This window comes from Chlorocebus sabaeus, chromosome 22 (genome assembly GCF_047675955.1).
Source record: "Chlorocebus sabaeus isolate Y175 chromosome 22, mChlSab1.0.hap1, whole genome shotgun sequence".
NCBI classification, from domain to species: Eukaryota; Metazoa; Chordata; class Mammalia; order Primates; family Cercopithecidae; genus Chlorocebus; species Chlorocebus sabaeus.
This window is the reverse complement of record NC_132925.1, coordinates 75,918,823-75,938,359: the sequence shown is the minus strand read 5'-3', so window position 1 is coordinate 75,938,359 and position 19,537 is coordinate 75,918,823. Positions and strand designations below refer to the sequence as shown.

At 42.3% G+C, this 19,537-nt stretch overlaps 2 protein-coding genes across 8 annotated transcripts in view; one reads left to right on the top strand and one right to left on the bottom strand.

The window, feature by feature from the left end:
- Nucleotides 1-2,456, bottom strand: part of THOC7 (THO complex subunit 7) — a 29,942-nt gene extending 27,486 nt beyond the window's left edge. The window contains exon 1 of one of the 2 annotated variants that reach the window (XM_007984886.3): nucleotides 2,348-2,456. In XM_007984886.3, the coding sequence (XP_007983077.1) occupies nucleotides 2,348-2,366 (19 nt within the window). In that variant the 5' untranslated portion in view covers nucleotides 2,367-2,456. Of the gene's footprint in view, nucleotides 1-953; nucleotides 1,076-2,347 lie in introns of those variants that run through there. The other variant, XM_007984885.3, reaches the window with a different exon arrangement.
- Nucleotides 2,457-2,606: 150 nt separating this feature from the next.
- Nucleotides 2,607-19,537, top strand: part of ATXN7 (ataxin 7) — a 142,217-nt gene continuing 125,286 nt past the window's right edge. For 3 of the 6 annotated variants that reach the window (XM_073009968.1, XM_038003695.2, XM_073009963.1), the window contains exon 1: nucleotides 2,607-2,705. The gene's annotated coding sequence lies outside the window, so the exon portion shown is untranslated. The other 3 variants (XM_073009965.1, XM_073009964.1, XM_038003693.2) reach the window with 3 other exon arrangements.

Here is a 19,537-nt window from a genome sequence, read left to right as displayed (position 1 = left end):
ATACCCGAAGTTCTGACATTCTGCCTCACAAATTTCCCTCCCACCTGTCCTCTTCTCTGCATTCCCTCTTGGTCACAGTCCTCATTGTCTCTCACCAGGGCCACTGCAGAAGTAGGAGACACAGGAGGCATAATAGTGAAGAGCGGGAACTCCGCAGGTGATCTCCCTGCCTTTGACCCTCTATGACTTACTATCTGTGCGACCTTGGGCAAGCTAACCTGTGTCTGTTTCATCTGTAAAATGGGGACAACAATTAGAATATTACCCGACAGCACCATGTAAATGTTAGTAAGTGGTAAGGAAACTTTGCTCCTCACTTTCTCTTCCTCTAATCATTCTGCACGTAACAGAGACAGTGTGTATGTGGTTTTTTTTTTTTTTTTTTTGAGACAGGGTCTCACTCTGTCACCCAGACTGGAGTGCACTGATGCGATCGTGGTTCACTTCAGCCTCGACCTCCCGGGCTCAAGTGATTCTCTGTTGTCAGCCTCCCAAGTTCTGGGACCACAGGTGTGTGCCACTGTGCCAGACCAATTTTTTTGTATTTGTAGACATGGGGTCTCATTATGTTGCCCAGGCTGGTCTTAAACTTCTGAGCTCAAGAGGTCCACCTGCCTTGGCCTCCCAAAGCGCTGGGATTACAGGCGTGAGCCACTGTGCCCGGCCATGTGTGTGTGTTAATGCCAATCTGATTAGCACAACACCAATGTTAAAACTTTTAATGGCTTCCCATTGCCCTTAGAAATCTCTGGCTCATAACTTTCTAAGTTCTAGCAATAACTGTCAACTTTGAGTTCTTCCAACATCTTGGGGCCTTTGTACAAGTGGCTACCAACCCAGAACACCAGTCCAACATCTATTTATTCTTCAAAAATGGGATTATCTTTTTTGGGGAAGCTTTCTCATTTCCATTGATTGGATAATCTTTGTTACATGTTCCTACAGTTACCAACCTTGTACTTCCTTGTGGTAATATTTGTCACTCTTAAAACTCATTAGTCAATGTTTCTTTCCCTTCCGACCGAAATTTTGGAGAGGGAAAAGTTCTTGCTTGTTGGTTCTGGGTTGTAATCCCAAAGCCTAGTCCAGGAAGGATAAATGTCCACTAAATAAATGAAACTGGAATGAAGCAAAGCTGAAATTCTACATGAAGTTCCTGGGTCTTTAGTAGTCTTCCACCTCCACTACTCTTTATCAGTCTGCAAATTTGGGCCTATCACTGTTCTTCCCATGGCCAGGCCCTTTAATGTGGAGACCCTGGTGGTCTTCAACTCTTCAGAAGTGGCCTCTCCACAGGCATTTAGTTACTGGTCACCCTCTCCTGAAAAACACCCAAGAGCCCTAGATCTCCCCTTCCCAGATATCAAAGGACCTCCTTCCTCCCTAATCAGATAACTTGTAGGTTCTCCCTCCAGTTGCTGATCATGCCCCTTCCCCTTTCCCCAAAGTGTCACCTTATTTCTGCTCTCACTCCATAGACCATCTCCCTTAGACAGTCCACAAACCCAGTCTTTGCCCCTCTAAATCCATTCCAGCTGACAAATCACCCTCCCCAACACACACATACACATCTATCCTCCTGACCTACCCTAGACGGTTTCTCATCACTATACTAGCTCCTCCTTACCCCCATAAATCTCCCAGGTACACTTCCTCATTACCCTCCGGATACCTCATCCCTCTGTATTCCTTTTATAAATAATTCCCTGCTCCTTCTCCTCACCCACAATCCACTCGCAGTTCAAGGCCTCATTGCCATCGACTCCATTGTCTGTGAGTCCTTCCCAATATGCCCCAGGACCCCTCCAGGTGTCACGCTCCGTATCCTGACATCCCTTGTAGACGAGTCCCGAAACTCCCGCCCCATCCCTGGAACTCCCACTCCCTCCTAGTCCTCCACAAACCTTCCAGGCCCCCAGTCCCAAGCCCGGCACCACCACCCACCATTCGCGGCTCCTGGGCCCTCACCGCGCCCCTAGACAAACCCGGACTCCCTCCGGTCCCACCGGCCCTTGCACCGCTTCTAGCCGTCTCGGCCACCCACGTGTGTTCCCAGCCCACCGACCACGCTCCGGGCACACCCTACAGCCGCGCGCTGCCTTCGGGAGAGCGGGCGGGGGAGGCCGAGGGGCTCCGAGGGGCGCTCGGCCTCTGGCGAGAGGAAGGACTCAGGGAAGCAGCCGGGGAGGCCCGGGGCTTCGGGGAGAGGTCTGGAAGGACGAAGCGCTCGGGCGAAGCGACCAGGGGAGGCCGAGGGGTTCCCGGAAGCGGGCTGGGAGGCCAGGGGTCTCCGGGGAGGCCGAACGGGCTGTGCAGCGGGCGCGGGTGGCGGCAAGCGGGGCCTCACCGTCAGTCACGGCTCCCATGGCGTGCGCTGCGGCGGCGGCGGCGCAAGCTGAGGCGGCGGTTGGCGGCGGCGGAGGTCAAACTCCCACAATGCAGCCGGGTAAACAGCCATGGAGGAGGAGGCGGCGGCGCCCGCGGCCGCCTGCTCCGACGCCTGAGCCGCGCCGCGCCGCCGCCGCGGGACCCGCGCTCCCCACGCTCCCGGTACTCCCCGGGGGCGGCCGCGGCCGGCGCGAGTTGGGGTGAGGCTAGGCGGCCGGCGGCAGCCCTGGCTGCAGGCCGGGCTCCCGCCGCCCCCCTTGCAGCCCCCGCCCGGCCCACGCCCAGAGGCCGCCCCGGAGGCCGCAGCCAGCCGCCAGGTGAGCTCGCCCGGACGCCGCCAGGGCTGCGGGGACGCGGCGGGGGCTGCTGGCCACCCGGAGTCGGGGCCCCAGCTCCTCCGGGAAGGTGACTGCGGCTCCGCCGCCCCATCCAGGGTGACGCTGCTAGGGGTGGGCTCGCTTCCCTGGGGGGTGGGGAGGGTGACGGGGACGCCCGGATCCGGCTGAGCCCGGGAGAGGCGGGACTAGGGGTACCGAGGGGGCGCGTCGCTGGGGGTCCCCGCGAAGTTGGCGCCCACTCGCGCCGGGGCGGGTCTCGAACGCCGGCACTTGCGCGGGGCGCGGCCGGCAATCAAAAAAGGCCCCGGGTTCCAGGTCGCGCGGTTCCGGCCCCTGCGGCCGCCCCCTTCCTTCCTGGGCTCGGCGGGTGCGGGAAAAAGGGTGAAAGAGAAACTTGGCGACCTCCTGGAGGAGTTCGCGGAGCGACCAGGAGCGTGTGCCCATCGTCCTCATCCGGCACCCAATTCCACCACAGAGTCGGGATCTCGTCGGTGATCATGATGGGGTGCTTTTATTTATTTTTCTCTTTGATTTTCAGAAATTGTCTATGTGACTGTCCCTATCTTAAGGGGAAGTTGAAAGTGGGGGCGGGGGTGCTCAATGAGAAACGTTGCCTTGTGTGTAGTTGTCTGGAGCACACTGCAAATTATATTGGCATCTCTTTTCGAAATCACTTTGATTCAACTTCGATAGCTTTCTCGTAAATGGCACGTTTAGGTGGTGAGAGGTGGATGAGGAAACAGGCACCAATACAGCTGATTTGACCTCCAGTGGGATAGATACGATTAGCACCAGGATCATGTCTCAGTTGACACAGGTTTGTTATTTTATTCAGTGATATCGTTGTTTTCCAATTTTCCTGTCCCCTAAGTAGATCTTGCATCTTCATATCCGGGATGAAGAAGTTGTGTGGGATAAATTTGGTTGTTTCACTTTCCTTACTAAGTTTAGGTACATTATCCCTGTTTTCCCCCCAGTTCTTTCAAAGAGGAGAAGTTGCAGATGCAAATGTATTAAAGTGAAGTGTGTTTAACCTCTAGCAAGAAATATGTACAATTTTAGTCATATTATATGAGACCAGTGACTTCAATAATACCATTACCGTGCTCTCAAGAATTAGCGCTCAAGAATTTAACTTTTGTCACAAAGACAAAAATTACTTTATGTGAAGATTCTGAGATGTAACTTGCCCTCCCCTAGGGTGTGAAGTTTCCCTGACTTTGAAAAAATACTGACCTAAACGCTGGCTGTAGGTGCGCATCAGAGTCTGTTCATCTCCTTTGTTTTAGGAGACAGGGCACTCTAAGTGAAGAACTGTTTTAAATCTTAAGTACTACAAATTGTAAACTGAAATTGTCAGTTGATTGGGGTTCACAATACCAAGTTGCATTTTGGTGGGGATAGTTATTTAGAAAGTAATCGTCATGTGGTGAAATGTTCTTTTTTAAGTGTTTCTTAATCTTATAATACTGATTTTGAAACATTTCTTATATACTGATTTTAAATAGCATCTAGCTATTTAAAATAATCTTTAATATTTTCATGGGAAAGTATCACTGTCCCCTGTAACTTAAATTTTCGTGAGATATTCTGTCAGTTATTCATAGATGGAGTACTGTTTAAACATGTTTATAAGTTCATTTGATAACTTATAATTTTGTTGGATGATGCTAGAAATTTTCTAGAGTAATAAGACTAAGAGGAATTTGAAGTTTGAGCTGTACCTGAAAATAAACATTCCTGAAAGTTATTTTATTTCATTTTATTTTGAGACAGGCTTCCTGTGTTGCCTAGGTTGGAGTGCAGTGGCACCATCATCAGGGCTCACTGCGGCCTGGAACTCCCGGGCTCAAGCGATCCTCCCAGGCTCAAGCGATCCTCCCACCTCAGCTACCAACTAGTTGGGACTACAGGCATGTTCCATGATGCCTGGCTAAGTTTTTCATTTTTATTTTTGTAGAGACATGATCTCACTATGTTGCCCAGGCTGGTCTGGAACTCCTGGGCTCAAGAGATCCTCCCGCCTCAGCCTCCCAAAGGGCTGGGATTACAGGTTTGAGCCATTGTGTCCAGCCTGAAAGTGCTTGACTCAAGTGGTGAGAAACACATAATTTGAGCCTTTATGAACTCTAAAATCTGCTTTGTCAGCTACATGATTTTACTTGCAATTGCATTCACACAGATCTATTCGTTGAACATTTAAGAATTGTCTTTTCATCATATTGTATATCTCGTGTATATGAGAGAACATCTTTTAGTAAACATTAGGAGTGGTCTTCTTTTTACATATTAACCTGTTGATGAATGTTAAAGTAGCAAAGACTCAAGTCCTTACCCTTCTAATATTTCTTCTTTTCAAGGAAGATCTTTATGGGCAGAAATGGAAGTAGCAGATTTTAAGAAAACTGATTCAGACTTTGAACTTGTATGATCTTATATTTATTGATTTATTCGAGTCATAAGATTTCTGTTTTTTTTTTTTTAGAAGATGAAAGACTAGTTAAGAAATATTTGTGTGTTTATTTGATATTTACTTTCTGAAAATATAAAAAATGATGAGAGAGCTAGCTATATGGTCTTTATTCTGGGCCCGTGAAATAATGTAAGGATTTTTGTAATATGCTTTTAGAACAAGGGTTATCCTGGGGGTCTGTGACCCTCCAAGGGTCGGTTTCAGGGGATTCCTGAACTCCCTGTAGTTGTGACCATAACTTTTTGTATATGTGTATTTTTGTGGAAGAGGGTCTGTAGTTGTTTTAGAAAAGAGATCCAGGACTTAAAAAAAAATTAGAGACACATCTTTTTATTGAATAAAATGGAAGTTAGAAATCTTTTCTTTTTTCTTTTTTGCTTTTTCCTTTGAAACAGGGTCTCACTTTGTTGCCCAGTCTAGAGTGCAATTGCATGAACATGGCTCACTGCATCCTTGACCTCCTGGGCTCAAGTGATCCTCCTGCCACAGCCTCCCAAAGTGCTGGGATTACAACAGGCATGAGCCATCACAGAATGACCATTTTAAAGAGAAAAAAACATTTTTGAAAAGTAGATCTATGTGCTTATTACTTGCCTTTTAAAGTTATCTTCAGGCTGGGCACAGTGCCTTACACCTGTAATCGCAGCACTTTGGGGGGCCAAGGCAGGTGGATCATTTGAGGTCAGGAATTCAAGAGCAGCCTGGCCAACATGGTGAAACCCCATCTCTACCAAAAATACAAAAAAAATTATCTGGGCATGGTGGCATGTGCCTGTAATCACAGCTACTCAGGAGGCTGAGGAAGGAGAATCACTTGAACCCAGGAGGCCGAGGTTTCAGTGAGCTGAGATCACGCCACTACACTCTAGCCTGGGCGACAGAGTAAGACACTGAAATAAATAAATAAATAAATAAAGTTGTCTTCAGACTTAGAGGCACTTCCATTTTATTCCCACAGCAAAGCACTGCCTATCAGTTGATAAGCCAACCTGGTCTGACATGCTAGTCCTGCTTTCACTGTGGCTGTATTTTTAAAAAATTATATCCAAAAATTCAGACCAGATAGTTCGATGGTAGATAAGCAAAGATTTGATCTTTACACCAGCCCTTGGAGTAAATGGGTCTTTCAGCTCCACTCTCTTCTTTCCAGAAAATGTGAAATTTGACTCAAAGGGAATCATTCTAAGAAAATGTGTTTGTGACTTGGCAGGACAGTAGAACATGATTGGGAAAACACAGTTTGAGTCAAAATAGACTTAAAATTCAAATTTGGTTTCCTTTATTCACTCTAGCTACTCACCCTGCTTAACTCTTCAGTTACTCATCTGGATATGGCTAACTAGTACAGTTGTCGCAAGGCTGGCTAGAAGTTTCCTGTATAAAAATCTTAGCTCCTCTTTGGCCCACAAGAAGGACTTATAAGCCAGATTTGGGGAACCAGTAATAAACATCTGAGGAAACATGTATATTAATGGTATAGGATAACAAGTATATTATTTCCAAATTGGTGTGATGAAGATATTAACACTTAAAACATTCTTTTTTTTAAGAAAAAGATTTTCAAAAATGAGTTAGGATTGAGTGGTCCCCAAATGTAGATATTTAGAGGAAAGTGGAAAATGATGGTTTATTTTGCAGAGCGGAGGACATGGATGCTGCTGGGCAGGAAGAAACAATAGCCACCCACCAGCATTGTATTTCTCTCTGTGGGCAAGATTCCATTTAACATTTTCTCTTCACTTATAATCTGAATTAAAAAATTAAAATACTGCACATGTGCTTTATAGTCCATCACTCCTAAAAGTGCTTCACCACTCCTTTCGTTTTGAGACCTTCACAGGTAACCCAAGGAGTTTGTGGGTGGAAGTTACATTTATCGCTTTAGTTCTTTAGTTGTCTAATTCTGCTGGCATTTAACCCAAGGAGTTCATGGGTAGAAGTTACATTTATCGCTTTAGTTGTCTAATTCTGCCGTCTTTAAAATGCCTTCACAGTTGGGTACGTGTGTTGATTTTTCTCAATAGGAAAGGGTCTGGCAGGACTGAATCATATTTCACTTTAAATGCTGAAGTAAGAGAGGGCATTATGAGTCAAAAGAAAGTGTGAGATATATACATAAAATACTGTATAATGCTTATGGCCATAAAAATAAACTTGCTTCTACTATTTCTATGGTTTTTCCCTTTCCTGTCATTTATTTGTGGCGATCATTTATGCCTTCTTCCCTTAGGTTGGGAAATGGTTATGATCACAGGCTTTAGACTTTGAATATGGCCTTGATTCTCATTTCCTGAGCTCTCTGGTTGTGTTTAACTTGGTCCAGTCTACTTCTCTGAGTCTAGAGGAGATGACCATTAAATGGGATAATAAATGCAAAAAAAAATTTGCTTAGTCCTAGGCCCCTAGTAAGTACTCAGAAAGTGGTAGCCATTTTGAAGATAGTTACATTCTCATCTTTGGAAGGAGATATCATACTTTTTTTTTTTTTTTTTTTTTTTGAGATGGAGGTTCATTGTTGCCAAGGCTGGAGTGCAGTGGCATGATCTTGGCTCACTGCAACCTCCGCCTTCCAGGGTTCAAGCTATTCTCGTGCGTCGGCCTCCCGCGTAGCTGGGATTATAGGCATGTGCCACTATGCTCAGCTCATTTTTGTATTTTTAGTAGAGATGGGGTTTCGCCATGCTAGCCAGGCTGATCTTGAGCTCCTGACCTCAGGTGATCCACCTGCCTCGGCCTCCCAAAGTGCTGGCATTACAGCCATGAAGTACCGCATCCGGCTAGAGATATTACACATCCTTTTAAAGAGAATACCTTTATTCATCCTGGTTCCCACTTAAACCTTCTGGAACCATCTTACTTTCAACTCAGGAAAACCTTTTACATTTTCTTGTTATCATAGGCAGGTATCCCAACATCTTGACAACCTATTGAACTTTTCCATTGTTCTTAGCTAATGGGGTTGCATTCTCTATTGGCCTGGCAGGTTATATCAAAATTTTGGATATGTCAGGGGCCAAACCAACAAGCCTGCGCAGGTTTGGAGCTGTGATCCATTAAAAAACTATGTGATTTTATAGCCTGGAACAGAGGTCAGCACATTTTCTGTAAAGGACCATATAGTAAATATTTTTTACTTTGCCAGCCATCCAGGTTTCTACACCTATTCAACTCTGCCATGATAGCAGGAAAATGGTCATAGATATAAATGAATGGGTGTGACTGTGTTCCAAGAAATGTTTATGGACACTGACATTTGAATTTCATACAATTTTTATATGTCACATCGTATTTTATTTTTTTCAACCATTTTAAAATGTAGAAGTCATTCTTAGCTCCTGTTGTATAAAAATCTTAGCTGGATTTGGTCCATGGGCCATAATTTGCAGAATCCCTGCCTAGAATATTAGATGGATAGATTTGTGGCTTTGCCAAGCAACCACCCCCAACACATGCACACACACATATGTGTGTGTGCTCACACACTGCTGTTTTATTTAGCATACTCTGCTTTTGATATGAGAGTTTGATCTAATGCCCTCATCTCTTTGGATAGGATGAAACTTTAGTCAATAAGTTGTTATTAGTCATATTGTGTGGCCTTTACTTCTTAGCACATGCACGATTCTGTCACCAGTTAGTTTTATTTATTGTTAGGTGTTCTCACCTTGCCCATTTTTTAATAGAGCTTGATGATTTGGACCCTCTCAGATGTGATGGTTTTTGAAGGCAATCGGTGCTTCTGGAGCTGTCTTTTGCTTAATGTTCCTGTTAATCCTTCTTTGCCCTGGAAGGGAAGTAATTGATACTGGCCCCTCAAGCTGCTAACTAGACATTCTTACCCTAAAGGAAATCTGTATCCTAGTCTTTCCCATTCCCTTTCTGCATGATGTTTGGTTCTATAAAGCACACAAAGATTCCTCTTGTGTTCTAACCCCTGGAGATTAGCTCCAAGATTGGCGTGTACAGAGCATGTAGATATATATGTCTGTGTGTAATTTCATCCTGCCATCACTGAAGCTCTGAGGGCTGCTGCTTTTAGTTTCACCTTTTCGCTCTCTCTACCTTTCTCTCCTGGCCATTGTGTAAGGATGCAGATTTGATGACCTGATAACTGCTCTAACTGATTATTTTTTACTTCCTTTCCTGCTTTTCAACATTCTCTACTGATTTGCTTATTTTGCAGCAAGTACACTGTTTTTGGAGTTTACCTTTTCAAAACAACATTGTGCTGAAAATAAAACCGCTAGAAATTATTTGGGTATCGTAGGATTTTTCCCCCTCCAAATGTACAGTAAATACAGTATAAGAGGCATGAGTCAGTATTTTAGAGATAAAATGCAATTTTTAAAATTACCATTTTATATATAGATATTAGAGATGTAAATTGTGTTCTTTTAGCATTTAAGGATTTCCTTCTTGTTAAAAAATAAATTTTGTACATATCTTTTGGATGACAGTTTGAGCAATATGAACCCAAAGTCATTACAAAAAAAGAAAAAAAGGTAAATTCACATCTAGGAATTTAAAGAAACAATTGGTGAAGTATGCACAGATGTATGTACCAGACTGCTCACCTCTCCTTTAATAATAACAAAACATAGAAAGTGATCTAAATACCTATTGATGACGGATTAATTAAGTGAATTAGGGTCTATCCATGTAGTGGAATATGCTGCAATCTTTAAAAAGCATGATGCAGTCAATATTTATTCATAGGAAAAAAGGGTATATAATGAGACTATGTATAAGATGGAACTTTTAGAATAGGATTTTGGTCATCTTTGAAGTATATGGAAGAAAATGCCAGGAGCAAGAATTGTTACAGGGGAGAATCTGTTTTAATTATTAAATTATAATCTAAAACTATAATTTTGATTGTTAAACAGATTATAATTTAATGCTTTAATTAAATTATCAATTAAATTGTTCCTTTTTTTCCTTAGCCAGTTACCTTCAAATGCATCTTTGTGGTTTAACTATGATAATTTTAGCAAATTTTCACTTCAGTTATTTTGGCTTTGGAGTATGTTCTATGTCCTATGCCCCTCATCCTGGTAGAGATACAGTTCATTTTTATATGAAATTAGAAACGTAACCACATCTGGCTGTGACATAGTGACTTTTTGTGGACTTTGGGCCTTAGAGTTTGTTATAGGAAAATTTAGGAAGTGAATAGACTATAAAATATAGAAATATTATTTTCTATAATTTATATAATTATATAAATATAATTCATGAAGCATTTCTGTCAGTTATCTATTGTTAACTACCCATTCCAAAACTTTGTGGCTTAAAACACATACCATTTTATTTTCTCATAATTAGGGCAGAGCAATTCTTCCATTGGTAGTGCCTGGCCTGAGGTCACTAATGTGGCTGCAGTCCTCTTAAGTCTTGAGTCAGAACTAGTTAGTCAAGCTGGGATATCTCTCTGAGCTCCACATAATCTCATCTTCTAGCAGCCTAGACCAGATTTCCTCAGGTGGAGGCACTTTGTTTCAAGAGGATGAGAACTGGAAGGTTTCTGGAGGCTTAAGCTTAGGAGTCACAAAGTACCACTCTGCCATATTCTGCTAGTCAAAGCAAGTCACAAGGCCAACTCAAATTCAAGGGGTTGGACAAAGATACCCCCTCTTGATGGCAAATGCTGCCAAGTCATATTGCACAGGATAGCATACAGGAAATTGTTGCAGCCATCAACCTATGTGCCAACTTGCTTCTATTGTATTAACTATGTTTGTTTGCCATGGCTGATAATACTGCTCTGAGGAACAGTGCTAAATGGTTTCCTGTGTTATCTCTTGGGATAACAGCTCTACATGTAGGTAGTATTATCCCATTTTAAAGGTATGAAAAGTGAGCCTTAGAAAGGTTAAGTAACCTGCCCTAGAGCTTTTATCTAGTTAGGGACAGATCTTAAAAGTTAAGGAAAATTTATCTCTATACCAGTGTTTCTTAATCCCATCACTAAAGAACTTGCATGGGGGAGGGAGAGAGGAAGGGTGGGAAGTGGGAGGAAGCATGTTTTTTAAAATCTCAAAATCCATTATCTTAAAATTTTACATGAATTTTGTATTCTACTCTATAATGTATCCCTTTTCAATGTAAAATTAATGGTTTAATTGCCAATCAAATTAAATTTTGTCCCCCCAGTTTTTAAGAAAATGCAGTTCTTCTAGACACAGTATAACAGCTAATCAGCCAGAGATCTTTGGTTGTAAGCAGTAGGAGCTAAATCTGACTAAACATAAAAAAAAAGGTTGCTGGAGGGATGTGGTGACAATAATGCCAAAGAATCAGGCTTCAGAGTGAACTAGATCTAGAGCAGCTTCAGGGATCCAGGTAGCAGGACTCAGTAGACAATCTTCTCAGGATACAGGAGAGCTAACCTCTCCAGCAGTTTTTAATCCCACTTTCTACTGAGAGTGTATCTTTCATGCCCAGACTGGGTCCTAGCAGGTGCCTTGGTTATTGCCTCACTCAGTACCCTTTAGGGGAGTTGTCATTCCCCAGCAGTGGGAATTGATGGAGGGCAGGTAAAACCAACAGTTATTTACTATCTGAACATTTGTGGGCCACTCACTGTGAGTGGACTTGGTTTAGACATTGTATCACATATAAGCGACACCATAATGATCCCTGGTTCACCCCTCTCCTTCCCAACCCTACATCCAAGGGTTTTGTTTTGTTTTTGAAACAAGCTGTCTCTCTGTCACCTAGACTGGAGCGCAGTGGCACAGTCATGGCTTACTGCAGCCTTGACCTCCTGGCCTCAAGCGGTCCTCCCACTGCAGCTTCTTAAGAAGTGGGGGATACAGGTGTGTGCCACCATACCTGGCTAATTAAATTTTTTTTTCTTTTTTTGTAGAGACTCTGTTATCCAGACTGGTCTCCAATTTCTGGGCTCAAGCCATCCTCCCACCTTGGCCTCCCATAGTGCTAGGATTATAGGCATGAGCCACCACACCTGGCCCCAAGGATTCTTAAACCCCCATCTTTAAAAGCATTCTTGTGGCTCTACACCGTCTATTTCCATTTAACCTTACTGGTACTTGCCACTCTAAGTGCAGTACTACATGTGTTTTTTACATGATAATCTTTCCTGAAATATACATTTTTCCTGATTTTTAAAGAAAAGCATATAGACTCTAACCATTTGTTGGTAACAGAGTCACTATAAACATTTTTATTCAGTGTATAGTGATCCCCTTAGAACCCAGTGAGATAAATAAAGTTTATGGTCTCTGCACTAAATTTTCTCAAATTTCTCTGCATTTATTTTTCTGTCTTCTTATGTCTAAGTGCTTTCACTGTAACTTTGCTAATACTTTGAAATAAGCATGTTAGACTTTATAGCTTATAGGCTGAAGGGGCAACCTACATTTATTTGGCCTTTGTAAGTATGAGTTAAACCACACTTCAAATGATAAAATGCTGTACATATACAGTGTGATTTTATGCAGAGCATTTTCGTGTGCGTCCTCCTGTTTCATTGTATATTCCAATCCTTTGAAGTCAGGGAAGAGGAAATATTTTCTCTATTTTTCAGCTGAGGATAAGGTTTAGTAAGGGTGATTTCCTCTCCAGCCTAGGACTATTGCAGAACCTAGGTGTTCTGATTGCCCATTGAGGGTGATTCTAGAAGAGTGGTTTACTAACTGCAGAAGCCCCTTTTCTGGATTCTGAAGTTTCCAGGCTGAACTGGAGATGGGTAAACTAATGTTTGGCCTCATTTGAGTAATGTTCCCTTATTGTAGTGACATTGGTGTGTGTCTTAGTCTGTTCAGGCTACTCTAACAAAATACCATAAACTGGGTAGTTTGTAAACAACGTACCTTTGTTTCTTACAGTTCTGAAGGCTGAGAAGTCCATGATCAGGGCACCAGCAGATTCCGTGTCTGATGAGGGCATGTTTCCTGTTTCATAGCTGGTGTCACATGGTGGAAGGGGCAAACAAGCTCCTGGGACTCTTTCGTAATGGCACTAATCTTATTCATGAAGGTTCTGCCCTCATGACCTAATCACCCCTGAAAAGGTCCCACATCCTATTACCATCACCGGGAGGGTTAGGATTTTATTTTATTTATTTTATTTTTATTTTTTTAGAGATGGGGTTTTGCCATGTTGTGCAGGCTGGTCTTGAACTCCTGAGTGGCAAGTGATTCTCCCACCTCAGCCTCCCAAGTAGCTGGGACTGCAGGTGCATGCCATCACACTCAGCTAATTTTTTGTGTTTTTTGAATAGACAGGGTCTTGCTATGTTGCCCAGGCTGGTCTTGAACTCCTGAGCTCAAGTAATCCTCCTGCCTCAGCCTCCCAAAGTGCTGGGATTACAGGTGTGGGCCACTGTGCCCAGCCTAGGATTTCAACATGTGAATTTGGGGGGACATAAACATTCCGACCATGACAATGTGTAATGGTGGTGTCTAGTAGTCACCTTGGTAATTAGTAGCTGCTGCTGTTTATTCTTGCCTTGGAGGCCCAGCATCTTTTTATTTCCCCACAGATAGCCAGTTGAGGAGCTGATTTACCCCATCTCTTCTTGCCACGATTAGCTGGGTTTGAAGTACCTCTTGGGGCCCTTGGATCTGGCCTTTTTTACTTCTTTACAATGTAATTACCACCTTGTGATGTAGTCACTTGTCCTCTCAGCCCCTGGACTCTTCTTTTAAATGGTCCTGTTTTCTGCTGACGGGTCTATCGCTACGAGAGGTTTTCAGAGAAGCACTTGACACTTTTGTTTAATTAAGGTCTCCATATAGTTTTCTGTTAATAGCAGGGTTGTATGTTAGGCTCTTTCCCCCCACTACTTTTAAAGTTTCATTGTAGTCTGGATCATAAACTTGTCTGTAGTGGTAATATGGTGGTTCTTGTTTGGCCAGACCATTTTGTAAATAGACACATCCCAAGACTTCTGTAGCTTTTGGAACCTTGTTCTGACATTTAACACTTGTTTTAAAGTTGTCTTTTTCTAATTTGTTTCAGGCACTGATTTCTACAGCTTCTAACCATGTTTTGATAGCACTAGTCAAAAAACTATTTTTTCCTCTTGCATTTTTTTGTTTGTTTGGTTTTTGTCTTATGGTTTTTGTAGATACTGTGAGCCTTTGGAATCCTTCAACTTAATTCTAAAAAGAATACGAGTAAAGTTCTACATTGAAAAATAAATATTTTTCATTTCCTTATACTTTTCTCACTGGCATTTTTAAGTTTTAGCATACTGAACACAAAGGCATTTTTAGTGTTCTGGCTGCTCTAAGAGGAGATATTTAAGGCTCCATTCTCTGTGTCCTCCATTCCCCACTCTGTTGATTATTATTATTGTGGTAGTTATAACTATAAATCATTTGCAGATCGAAGTTAGAAAAGAGACCATTTGCCATTACATTAAGACAGTTTAAAGGAATCGCTTGTTCAAATTTACTAGCTTCCTGAAGCTAGTAAAGATGTTTATGGTTTCCAAGATTCCCTGTTAATATATTTCAACACTACAAGACAGTGAATAACACATGTTCAGCTATTATAGATTATGAGGAAAGCTAGTTCCTAGAAAAGATTTTTCAGTACTATAAATGGCACTAAACTGAAAAATAAGTTGTAATAAACAGCGGTCCTGATCTGATAGTAGGCAGGTTTCTTGGTGTGTCTGTTCTTTTAGCTAACGGCCAGCAATGAGTAGCTTTCTTTTCCATAGATCTGGTGTCAAGTATTAATCAGCTGTAGACTGGAAAGTTTTTATTGGCCAGCATTTGTAGTGGAGGAAACACTAGTCTGTTTTATCTGTCTCTTAGCCATATAACTGCATATGATATCATCTGCATGGCGTTCTTACAGAGAGAAAAAGTTGTATTTTCATTTGTAGTAAGAGTACTTCAGAATATTAAAATAGTGAACTTTGACCTTGAAGCATCTAAATTGTCTCAGTTAAGATTGTGACGTATACTGGAAAAAATTTACACCTTAAATTCAATTTAGCATTCTTGTTTTGCACATTTTGAATGGTTTTTTAATTTAAGAACAAAGTCCATAGAATGATTGTACTATTGAAAAATCTTAAATCTCAAAAGCTAAGAAAGGTAATTTAGATTTTAAGTTTCAAGAATTACATAAATTTGGGTCTTACAGAAAAACTGAAATTCCTGAATGCTTACAGAGGTTTTTGTTTGAAATTTTTTTCATGATTACAGAAATCATAAGTGTTTGTAGAAAACTCAGAAACTTCCACAGATAGACGGAAATAAGTTACTCATACTTCTACTACCTAGAGATATCACTATTAACATTTGATGTATATCCCCCCAGCTGCTTATAGAGTTCTCCAATAAAATATACTTTGAAATGGTATGCTTATAAGTAAGGGTAGAAGAGTGGTAGAAATGGGTACATAGTGTGAGCCAAATTTTGTTAATCCTACTGCTTATCAGACTGCCCGCTAGGTGTTGCCTTCAGGCTGATGAGAGCTCCCTGGCCCTTTGGCCAGCTTTGGCTGATTGGCAGCAGAGCATCTTTTCTTAGACAACTGTCTATATCTGTCTGTGTCTGTCTTTATCTTAGCAACTGTTTCTTGTCAGCTCCAAATGCCTGCTGGCTGCAGAGGGAGAGGTTTGGGGTCCTTATTGGAGTGACTTATTGATATGAGCCATAAGTTCTTATCAACCGCCCTGGAAAAATTCTTTAAATCCGCTCTTATTCAAAAGAATCCCCGAATATTCACAAATATAGTATCCTTCAGATTACTTGTACCAAGTAACAGCAAGGTAGAGTATTTACAGACTCCCAGGTGATTTCAATTAACATCTAACCTCAAATCCGGTCGCCTTGGTAAGAGAAAAATCCAGAGAAGGAGCTCAAAGCAGATTATAGTATAAGCATATGCCAGTCCTCTCTTGTGGAAAAAGAAAAGTGCTAATCTGGTCAGAACTGTTAAAGAGACAGGCAAGGCTGAGCACAGCAGAATTCTCTCATCCTGTTCATCTTTTGCATTAGTGCAGAAGAAGGATTTATCCCAGTATGAAAGAGAAAGAAGGAAGGATGGCAGGCAGGTGGCTAGTAATAGGAGATGGTTGGTTCTCTTCCTGTCTGCCTGGGCTAGTGGTAAGCAGGTCCTGGGTCTGAAAAACTAGCAAAGTGAAGTGACACACAGGATAGCTTCCCCAGGCAGTGATACAACTTCTTGGTATTCAGTGTGAAAATACAAAGCTGACTTTGATTCCTTGCCATCAGCCAGAGGAAACCCAGGAGAAGTAGGAGGCAGTGGCATCTCTTTGTAAACATTTTATTCTTGACAAGTAACAGACTCCTATCTAGAGAATTGTAAGCGTTGGCCCCTCCATTCTGCTAGCTGTCTTTCAGGAGCACTCTCAGTATTCTCCTACACTGACCGGTTTAAAAGGTGTTATTTCTGCTCTCATGCAGTGCTTTGTGTGAAGAAATTAATTTACAAGATCAATAACCATTGTGATAACTGCTCACATGCAAAAGAGAGATTGCTGATTTTACAGGTGTATGGTTTGCATTCTTAGATCTGGCAGGAAACAGAATCCAACTCAGATGGTTTAAGAGACTTTAAGTGAAAGAATTATTTTCAGAAGGATGGGCAGAGTTCAGGATGACATGGGTTTCTGTCACCTAGAAACTAATAGCAATGGCAGGCTGTTGTCATTGCTAGGTCTGAGGGAGCAAAGAGAAGAAATGGTGTTACTGGTGTCTAGTGAGAGCTGGAGCCATAGTGGATGGGCTGTTAAACAGGAGCTATAGTACTGGAGGGATTCAGCCACTGCCAGAAAGGGAGCCCAGAGCAGGGAGGGAACAAGGAGGGAATATTCTCCTCTCTGACTTTTTTCTTTGCTCTTTGATCTTTTTCCAGTGCCTCATGTTGGCCAGACTTACCTCGAAGCTGGCCAGCAGGTGAGTCTATGATGCTGCCCATAGAGGTCAGCCTCTTGGGACTCAGCAGGGCCCAGAATGGTGGAAAGTTGGTCCCGGGATGGAAAGTGGATCAGACAAAATTATTACCATACCCTATAGCATATTCTTAATCTCACTTTCATAGTTTTATCTCATCATCCTTATCTCCTGAAATCCCAAAATAAATCTTAAAGCATGTGAACTATTGATTATGACTCAGTTCTATCTTTTAATATAAATAGCCCAAAGAGTTACCCTACTCTTATCAGAGTAATTAAATATTCAGAGAGAGAATCTGAACAGTTCTCAGAAGAATTGGAAAATCACTGAAAGACCTGCTGTTGGGGCATTTTGTTCTTGGCTAAAATTAAACTAACATTTAAAAAATACGCATATGAACTGTACAAGTGATTTATCTTAAAATATAAAACTTGTACTTTTAATGACACATTGCTGAAATGTGTTTTTTATTATTAAGGTTAAGGTGCAAAAGGAAAGTGCAACTTAAGTCCTTATGCGTTATCCCTTTAGTTTAGTTTTTTTTTTTTTTTTTTTTAAGATAGACTCTGGCTCTGTCACCCAGGCTGAAGTACAGTGGCCTCCTGGGTTCAAGCAATTTTTGTTCAATACAAAAATACCCAGCTAATTTTTGTATTTTTAGTAGAGATGGGGTTTCACTGTGTTGGCCAGGCTGGTCGCCAACTCCTGACCTCAGGTGATCTTTATAAGGCAGAATGAATTAGCAAAAAGATTCTTATCCCACCAATCTAGAAATACAAGAACAGATGTGGCTGGGTACGGTGGCTCATGCCTGTAATCCCAGCACTTTGGGAGGCCGAAGTGGGTGGATCATGAGGTCAGGAGATCGAGACCATCCTGGCTAACAGGGTGAAACCCCATCTCTACTAAAAAAAAATACAAAAAATTAACCGGGCATGGTGGCACGTGCCTGTAATCCCCACTACTCGGGAGGCTGAGGCAAGAGAATTGCTTGAACCTGGGAAGCAAAGGTTGCAGTGAGCCAAGATCGCGCTACTGCACTCTACCCTGGGCAACAGAGTGAGACTCCGTCTCAAAAAAGAAAAAAAAAACAGATTTTTAGCTTATCAAAATAGAGTCTGTTTTAGTCCATAACTTTATTGAGTTTTGAGGTTTGAGACATGGGAAGATGAATATTTACTCTGTTCTCCAGAAATTTATGACCAAATAGTGAAAAGAGGTCCACACCTACCTATAATAATCGGTGCTTTAATAAAAGCATCAGCTGTGGGATTTAAAAAGAGGGAAAAGTGACGTAGTCTGTCTTTATCGGAGATTCTTTCAGACAGGTCACAAATATTAAAAGGCTACAGTTGCCGTGTCCTAGAAGTACAAATGAAAAATGTGCCAAATAGCCCTGACTGAAGTAGTTGGTGTCAGAGTGAGCCTTTCACTGCTGTTTCCTCAAGGGCAGCCAGTCTTTTGGTGCCTTTCCATTGCCGAAAGGAAGCATGATATCCAAAACTTTGAACAGATCTTTCAGTGGTCCTCTGATCTGGCCCTGCCTGCATCTTCTGTCTCACCAGATGCTCTGCTTTTTAATTCCTTAAACTTGCCATTCTTCCTCAGTGTCTTTTCTACTGAGATTTCATTTGTCTGGGGTGCTTGCTGCCACCCTCATCTCCCTAAAACCTTTTTGCCTCCTTTAAATGCCTCCTCTTCACAGAAGCCTTCCCTGACTTTCTAGATAAAAGTCAGTGACCTTGTTACTTGCTTTAAAACCCTGTGTGTTCAGACACCCTGCCCTTCTCATTCAAAGCACTCTTTCAATTTATTTGTGTAAAGATTTTATGGCTTTCTTTGCTACCAGAAGTAAACAACATGAGAACAGCGTTCATTGCTGTCTGTTTCACAACTGTCTCCTCAGTGCCGAGCATGGCGCTCAATAGAGACTTGCAAACAAAGGAAAAAGAACTGGTTTCAACCCAACCCCTACTACTCACCAGTTGTGTGACCTTTGGTGGTTTGCTTCTTGGAGTCTCAATTTGTTATCTGTAGAATGGGAATAATGATGATAATGGCTATCATTTATTGAGCACTTAGTGTGTGCCAGGCTGTGCTTTACTTGCATTATCTTTTCAATTAAACCCCATCAGAGAAGTGAAAAGATTTTCTTTTCTTTTTTTTTTTTTTTTTTTGAGGCGGATTCTTGCTCTGTCGCCCAGGCTGGAGTGCAGTGGCACAATTTTGGCTCACTGCAGCCTCTGCCTCCCGGGTTCAAGCGATTCTCCTGCCTCAGCCTCCTGAGTAGCTGGGATTACAGGAGCCCGCCACCACGCCCGGCTAATTTTTGTATTTTTAGTAGAGATTGGGTTTCACCGTGTTGGCCAGGCTGGTCTAGAACTCCTGACCTTATGATCCACCCACCTCGGCCTCCCAAAGTGCTGGGATT